Source organism: Microtus ochrogaster, unplaced genomic scaffold (genome assembly GCF_000317375.1).
Source record: "Microtus ochrogaster isolate Prairie Vole_2 unplaced genomic scaffold, MicOch1.0 UNK6, whole genome shotgun sequence".
Classification (NCBI taxonomy): Eukaryota; Metazoa; Chordata; class Mammalia; order Rodentia; family Cricetidae; genus Microtus; species Microtus ochrogaster.
In genome coordinates this window covers 13,017,120-13,025,313 of record NW_004949104.1, presented here as the reverse complement: position 1 = coordinate 13,025,313, position 8,194 = coordinate 13,017,120, and the positions used below count along the sequence as shown (strand labels likewise).

At 55.1% G+C, this 8,194-nt stretch overlaps 2 protein-coding genes across 2 annotated transcripts in view; both read left to right on the top strand.

Moving 5' to 3' along the window:
• Gck (glucokinase) overlaps positions 1 to 2,950 on the top strand; it is a 35,673-nt gene extending 32,723 nt beyond the window's left edge. Inside the window, exons 8-10 of the mRNA XM_026788737.1 lie at positions 920 to 1,075; positions 1,469 to 1,702; positions 1,928 to 2,950. Coding sequence (XP_026644538.1) covers positions 920 to 1,075; positions 1,469 to 1,702; positions 1,928 to 2,072 — 535 coding nt within the window. The 3' untranslated portion in view covers positions 2,073 to 2,950. The remainder of the gene's footprint in view (positions 1 to 919; positions 1,076 to 1,468; positions 1,703 to 1,927) is intronic.
• Positions 2,951 to 5,179: 2,229 nt separating this feature from the next.
• Myl7 (myosin light chain 7) lies at positions 5,180 to 7,222 on the top strand. The gene is made up of 7 exons (XM_005366184.2): positions 5,180 to 5,193; positions 5,428 to 5,541; positions 5,713 to 5,788; positions 5,987 to 6,091; positions 6,453 to 6,531; positions 6,657 to 6,705; positions 7,078 to 7,222. Exons 1-7 carry the CDS (start codon positions 5,191 to 5,193, stop codon positions 7,177 to 7,179), a joined length of 528 nt encoding a protein of 175 aa, XP_005366241.1. The 5' UTR covers positions 5,180 to 5,190; the 3' UTR covers positions 7,180 to 7,222.
• The last annotated feature ends 972 nt before the right edge of the window (positions 7,223 to 8,194 follow it).

Sequence of the window (8,194 nt, the reverse complement as noted above, 5' to 3'; positions counted from 1 at the left end):
GCCTCAGAGATGGCTCTGAAAGACCTGCAAGGTTCATCTGGTTTAAGCCAGGATCCCTCAAAGTACATATGTATGCCAGTCCACAAGATGAATGTTAGCATGTGGGGGGATGCTGTAGGCTGGCAGACATGTCTCGGGAATCGGCTGAACAGAGCTAGCCTGGAATCACGGCTATTGCCACGTAGTATGGTGCACCCCTTTAATCTCAGCACTATGGAGGCAGAGGCAGATACATCTATTTGTGTTCCAGCCAGCCAGGGTTACATAGCAAGTGCCAGGATAGCCATCGGTACACAGTGAGACCCTGTCTCAAAAAGCAAATAAAATGAATTGTGCCTATGGCAGGCTAGCCACCTACATGGTACCGTTCCCATGTTAACAACTCCTTAATGAGTTTCATCTCAGACCCTCACAGGCCTCTGTTAGTTCATTAATAGCGGCTGGGTTTCAAGATGAAAATATGGAGGCTCACAGATTAGGCAAAAATATACTAGGCTGCTATGTGCCCTGCTGGGCACCAACCCTGTGAGCCAATGAGAATAGCATCCCTTCACATGGTTGAGGAATGACTAAAGTCCCAGGCTGCGCTCAGACAAGGCCTGCCATCATCAGTAAGGTTTCTGAAGGCTCACAGTGGCTCCTCAGTTCTGTCCCCCTTTCATATACCAGACCAGCGGTGGCCAGATGTGCTTCCTCAACTGGGTTTAAAATGTGCACCTTCCTAGGACCTGAGGTTTCTGAAGCCTCTGTGTACAAATGGGGGAGGGGGGAGCGGGGCACGAGGGCAAGGACCATGGATAATGGCTCTGGGGTAATGAGAAAGCGATCACGGTGCCCCACGTGGTCACCTCCTAACCGGAATGGGACCTGTGGGGATTTCCCTAGGGCCCGCTGGCATAACCGACTGTTTTGTATCCAGGTACGAAAAGCTCATTGGTGGAAAGTACATGGGCGAGCTGGTTCGACTTGTACTGCTCAAGCTAGTGGACGAGAATCTTCTCTTCCGTGGGGAAGCCTCGGAGCAGCTGCGCACACGTGGTGCCTTCGAGACCCGTTTTGTGTCGCAGGTGGAGAGGTGCCTGGAGGGGGCAGGACCAGGGGCGGGGTCTGGGAGGAGGAGGAATGGGATGGGGACAGAGGAATGGACCAGGGTTCTAGGGGAAGCAGAGTATTATTAGGGACATAGGAAGACATGGAGCCTGGCACAGCGTCCCCGTGGCCTCTGTCCTCTAGTCAAGGGGAGACCTGTCCGCCGACTCAGGATTTTTCACACACTCCCCACTACCCGGAGCCTCTGTCTCAACTGACTGTGGCATTGTCACCCTCACTATAGAGAGAATCCAGCGCTGACCAAAACGACTGCTGGGCGGGGCAGCGGGGGCGAGGGGGGAGGGAAGCGGGGAGAAGGAGGCGTCATCCCCATTCCTCCAGGACCCTCAGTGACTTCCCCCCCTCATCCTGCTCGCAGCGACACGGGCGACCGCAAGCAGATACACAACATCCTGAGCACTCTGGGGCTTCGGCCCTCCGTCACCGACTGCGACATTGTGCGCCGTGCCTGTGAGAGCGTGTCCACGCGTGCCGCCCACATGTGCTCAGCAGGACTAGCGGGAGTCATAAATCGCATGCGCGAAAGCCGCAGTGAAGACGTGATGCGTATCACGGTGGGCGTGGATGGCTCCGTGTACAAGTTGCACCCTAGGTCAGTTTCCACCCTAGCTCCCGGGTCCAACCTCTCGCCAATAAAGGGAGGCTCAAAGGGCGTGGCTCTCGGCTCCAGACATTCGTGAGCCCTCCTTCCAGGCGTCTCTTAGGCCTGGATGCTGAGGACGCTGCAGTCAGGGAGCCTACCGTAGATGGATGTGTGGCAAGGGTGAAGTCTAAAAGGTGGGAGGAGAAATGGCAGCCCTATTCTCCTCCTATTCAGCTTCAAGGAGCGGTTCCACGCCAGTGTGCGCAGGCTGACACCCAACTGCGAAATCACCTTCATCCAATCAGAGGAGGGCAGCGGCAGGGGAGCAGCCCTGGTCTCTGCGGTGGCCTGCAAGAAGGCCTGCATGCTGGGCCAGTGAAATCCAGGCCACAAGGACGGGGACCTGGGCTCCATGGGACTCCACGCCCCACAGGTGCTCCCAGCCCACCGGGGCAGGAGATCTATTCAGCTGCTACCTCTGGAAAATGGGGAGAGGCCCCTGCAAGCTGAGCAGGTGTTTCTACAGTGCCAGTCAAGTGGGACAGCCCTAGGGCCCTCAGCCTGGGGCAGGGGGCAGGGGGCTGGGAGGAGGAAGAGGATCAGAGGCACCAAAGTCTTTCTTGTTTTAATCAACTGCAGAGAAAGGCCTTACACACTCAGGACTTGCATTTTCACACTTCTTGCCTCTCACAACTGTGGGCCTGGCCTCCCAGGGGAGTGCCTCCCAGACCTTGCAATGGTCTGACTTCCCTGGGAACTCACCCTGCACGGGGAGGCAGCTCCAGCAGCTTGGCCAGATCAGACCTAAGCTCCCAGGAGAGCAAGGGCCGCTGATCACCCAGCCTGGCTGTTTTCTTGCCTGTGACTGAAGAGACTGGGGAGTTATGGAAGACTGACTGTCCAGCTGCATCGAGGGGACTTTCCAGGCCACAAGCACCCCAAAGAGACTGTTTCCTTCATATACCTCTGCCCCAGAGTGACTTACGGTTCTGGAATGAACCCTCCCAGGAGATGCTGGATGATAGAGCTCCGAAGTTCCTACCCTAAGGGGACCAGAAAGGGGAGGCCTCTCTTGCACTATTGGGAGCTCCCCCTCCTTCAAGCAGGATGGCATCTTCAACACTCACATCCCTGATCCAGAAGGACAAAGCATCCCTCTAAGAGACCTCCCAGGCCCCTCTTCCTCGTCCTCCCCAAATACCATGCCACCCTCTCTATGCCAACCTGGGAGTGTGGGGGAGTTTTTAATTAAATATTTAAAAACACTTAAACATGGCCTGTCCATTGCTCTGTGACCTCTGTGCTAAGGGTTGTAAGGATCGTGGTGATGGTATACAAAGAAGCATCTCTGGTGTGCACAGGTACTCCCTAAACTGGGTTGTGTCTCAGAATTCATTGTGCCCTCCAGACACTATGCCCAGGGGAGTGTGAGAGGTCGGCCATGGGGACACTGCGGCCACTGGATAGCCCCTGTTGCCCCTACAACACGTGAAAGATAGAATGTGGGAATTCCAGGCCCGATGCTGCTCTGCCTGGGGTAGGGGCTGACTCAGCTATGGGTTGGTCTCAGCAGCATTCTGCCTCCTCAGAACCACGGAGGAAGCAGCAGTGGGTAAGGGCCAGGGTTATGTGATGTCACAGATTTCCAAGGTCCCTGCAGAGGAGAACTCTGAAATCACAAAGGGCCTAATGCCTTTCTCTGCAGCACAAACACACCTGCAGGTAAGCACAGACTCGTGGGATTTTAGTGCACATTTATTTCTCAGTGGAACTACACAAGAGGCCAAAAGCAACCGTTCTCTGTTTCATTCAAAAAAAAAGGGAAGAAAAGAAAATCCACGGGGCTGGAGAGATGGCTCAGCGGTTAAGAGCATTGCCTGCTCTTCCAAAGGTACTGAGTTCAATTCCCAGCAACCACATGGTGGCTCATAACCATCTGTAATGGGGTCTGGTGCCCTCTTCTGGCCTGTAGGCATACACACAGACAGAACATTGTATACATAATAAATAAATAAATAAATATTAAAAAAAAAGAAAAGAAAACCCACGAAATTGGTAGTTTTGGGGAAAGGCCCATCTTCCTTGAGATCTTGACTTTCCGGCAGTTTCCTGTAGAATTGCTCCAGATCATTTCCACTTTCTTGAACTGACGCAAGCATTTGCTTCTGCCACTATCCGAGGAAAACACTCAAATGTGAACAGATCTTTAAATAGATCCCCATCTTTTGTCATCTTCTTTCGTGTCTCAGGAAACCTGGAATCTGAGCCATTGTACTGTTTCTTTTTAAAAGTCTCTCTTTGCACATCTAATTTGAACAAATGAACTTCATTTTCAAATAGCAAAGGAGGCGTTCGTTATAGAATTCTCATGCAAAAGGAGGCCTTGGAGCCCTGTGTGCTGGTCAGGCTTGGAATCCAGGCTAGCCTTGGCTACATAGCTAACCCTACCACAAACTGAAGGAGTGTGGGTGGGACTTGGGGCCTAAGTGGGGGAACCCGTGTTCTCCCAACCCACCTTGCATAGACAACTTGGGGTGAGGATGAACACTGATCCCAGCCAGAGGCCTGCTCATGCAGCCCCCAAGCTTGTTCATTCGGCTTCTCCCTCTCTTCTGCCAGACTAGGGTCCTCAAGAAGTTGACAGTATTACTGCTTGGAATGGGAGCCCCCTTGGTCTGAAATTCAGAACCACTAGATGGACTCTCTGAGCCACTTCCACAGGAACCCTGGGGAGGCCCTGTGCTCCAAAGCTTGCCTGCACAACAACCTCACACAGGCCTGCCCTGTGCCAGGCCCTCTGGATTCCAGACGTGTGTTCAGGAGTAGGTGACAGCTCTCAGCTGGGAATGTCAGAGTGAGTTTTCTGAAGGAGGGGTGAAGTTGAGATGGACCTTAATAAACAAGATTCCAGAGAGGCAGGGCAGGCTTGCACACCAGCACAGGTGTGACCAAGAGGAGAGCAGCCATGGATCTGTCGCTCCTGAGTTACCCCAGACCAAGCAAATGGCTCCGAGAGGCTCACAGCCTGCTCAGAACTGCTGTCTGTCTGTCGTCAGCTGGACAGCAGGCCAGCGCTCAGGGTTTCATCCAACCCAGAGGATTCAGACCATTGACCATCCTCGGAACATGCACTGCTTCCTCAGTCCAAAGAGTGAGGATGAGGCTAGTGAAGGGCCAGCCTGGGCTTGCAGGAGGGATGGTGGACGAGGGGCCCCAGGGACCCCTCAACATGACCAGAGGCAGGAGAAGCTTTGATCCTCTCTGCCCAGGGAAGAGCCTGGTCGCAGGGCCGATGGATCCTAGGATGTTACACTTGGGAGCTTGAAGGTCACCAGGAGTGTGAATGGGCTCTGCTTGGGGCCCTAGTCTTCCTCTACCAGTGGGGGCTTCCAAGTTTAGCCCGTCACCCATTCCTCTCCTTATTTGGGCCTCTGGGTGATAAGGCTGAGACATAAAGAGCCGGGTGACAAGATCACACAGCCAGACCACTGCAGATCATGGTAAGTGCTTGGCGGGGAACAGGAGACCAGACACACCCGGGTCCCAGTCTCTGCTCCACAGAAGGGCAGAGCCAGGGACTTTTGTGCCTGTGCCGGGCTCAGGGAAGTAATCTCTAGGGCTGGAGAAAGGCCCCTAAGCCTGGCACTCCTGGTTGTGCCCTGGAGTGACAAGTGGTAGGGAGGGGGGACTTTAGAGAACCGGAGAGGGGGTCCCTGTCACCATCAGTATTACAGGCCAGCAGGAAGGCTGGGACCCGGGGCAAGGCCGCGGCCACCAAGCAGGCCCAACGTGGCTCTTCCAATGTCTTCTCAATGTTCGAACAAGCCCAGATTCAGGAATTCAAAGAAGTGAGTACCGTACCTCCAGCAGCCTCTCACTCCGCACGTCTCTTCTCTGAGGGTCAGAGGTGTCGTGTTTCCCCCCCCCCACCTGCTCCTCACCACCCAAGGCTCTCCCTTACCTCTGCCTCCCCTGGAAGAGAGGGGGTAGTAGCTCCCTCCTGAAGACTCTCCTCACAGGCATTCAGCTGCATTGACCAGAATCGCGATGGCATCATCTGCAAGTCAGACCTGAAGGAGACCTACTCCCAGCTCGGTGAGTGGATGCACGGCCCACCTCCCAGGGGCCATCTCAGCCTCCTCAGGGGCCTGCTTGGAGTGAGGACAGTGCCCTGCCCTCACATGTTCCCCATTCCTCACCGGCCCCACAGCTGGAGTTGCCCCCGCCTCTCCCCTCACTGCACCGGAAAGCAGTGGAGGGAAGCCTGGGTCACCTTCTGTCCTATCCTCATAGGGCGGGTGAGTGTCCCAGAGGAGGAACTGGAAGCCATGCTTCAGGAAGGGAAGGGCCCCATCAACTTCACCGTCTTCCTCACGCTCTTCGGGGAGAAACTCAACGGTGAGTGGCCATCACATCTGAATCTCCTGAAGTGAGCAAACTGACCTCACCTGACCCCTGAACCCATGTAAGGGTCACCTGAACTCCCCTGAAACTTGTGGAGCCTGCCTGGCCATGGTAGACCCAGAGTGTGTGTGTGGGGGGGCATCCTGGGCTGACTTGGGCTCAGAAAACGTCATTTCCAAAGCCCGATTCTGATCTCCCAGCCTCAAGAAACACTTTGTGGGGTTTCAGGTCCCCCCTTGTGGCCTCCATCAATACCCTCCAGGAAAGATCCTAACTCTCTGGTAGTATGAGTTTTTCATGGATGGGGCCTAGAGCCTGGGAATCTGACAGATCACCTGGCTGCCTCCACCCGCAGGGACAGACCCTGAGGAAGCCATCCTGGGCGCTTTCCGAATGTTTGACCCCAGTGGCCAGGGGGTGGTGAACAAGGATGAGTAAGTGAGGATCCTGCATCCCCCAGGGTGGGCACCACAGGGAAGCAAGAGGCAGGTCCTCTGTGTGTCTCCCTGGGCCCTCGCCACTCTCCCTCCCAGCTCCATCCAGCCTTCTCTTTCCTCAGGTTCAAGCAGCTTCTCCTGACCCAGGCAGACAAGTTCTCTCCTGCTGAGGTGAGACACCCTGGCCCTATCAGCTCCTGTTCCTGGCATTGCCACCCTAGCACAGGGAAGGCCTCATGACCCAGTGCCCACAGGGCTCAGAACCCAGATCCTATGCGGTGTAAGCTAAGGGGTGGCAAGGTCTTCCCAGAAGAGACTTCTGTTAAGACCCAGAGGGGAGACCACAGACTGGGAAGAGGGCGGGCTTGTCTTTGTGGTCAGGTGAGCCTTTGACCCCTCCCCCATTCGGGCCCACTTCCTAGTCTGTCCACCAACAGACAAAAACCTCTGACTGCAGTTTGGGGTTGAAAAAGCTTAGTCCCAAAGCACAGCTCTTGGGACAGGGCATCATTAGGCCCTATCTCTGCGTGGTACCTCCGACAGGTGGAGCAGCTGTTTGCCCTGACACCCATGGACCTGGCAGGCAACATCGACTACAAGTCCCTGTGCTATATCATCACCCACGGGGATGAGAAAGAGGAGTAGAGGCAGGCTGGGTCACCTCAATAAACTCTATGGCTGAACTAGAACTGATGTGTTGACTTGACTATGACATACAGGATGGGGGTGCACCAGGCAGGGGACGTGGGACCCCATGAGATCCCACCTGGATTCACCCCACACTATCGAGTAAGATAAAACCATTATTCTGCCCACTGCTAAACTCCAGGAGAGGAACTGGGATGTACACACCTCCATGAGGCCAGGAATGAGCCACAAGTGGGCAGCCCAGCTCTTGAGGTCTGGGGCAAGAAGAAACCCCTTGCTGGACACTCAGCAGACTTTCTGCCCAGCAGCTCAGTTAGCGACCACATAGTCTCCCCCTCTACACTAACAGGCCCATTGCCCAGTCTCTTCTTGATGTGATTGCTGTGGGGGGTATGGGTGGGGGTGGGGTGGAGGGGAGAACAGGAGAGGGAGAGGAAAGGGGAAGGCAAAGCCACAGAGGAACCTATTTAGGGGGATGGCTCAGTGGTGGGTGCCTTGCCGAGCATGTTGCCTGTCCTGTATTCAATTCCCAGTAAGGACCCACCCCTTTCCCCTAGGGAAAGAGAGGGAGAGAAGAGGAGAGAAGGGGAAGGTGTTACAATCATACTGGACGTACAGGAGACTATGGTATGGCGGGACACGGACACTGGAGGGGAGGGTGGATCACAGTCATACTGGAAGGACAGGAGACTGACATGGCGGGACACGGACACTGGAGGCAGAGCCATTCACAGGCACTGCTAGAAACTGGCCTTCTGCCTCACATCAAGGACTTTGTTACAGGGTCATCCAGCTGGAGAGTAGGGACGTGACTGCCCCTACAGAACTGCTAGTGCCCCCATTCTCCCCTCTGCCAGAACCACAGGTTGCAGAAGCAGGTGATTCCGCACAAGTACCTGAGGGAGAGACAGGAAACCAGTGACTGCTCAGTCAGACCAGAGCTGAGCAGCAGTTTCTCTGCGACCCTCTCTCTAAGCCTGCTGCAATGGTGCTCAGCCTAGAGCTGGTGGGG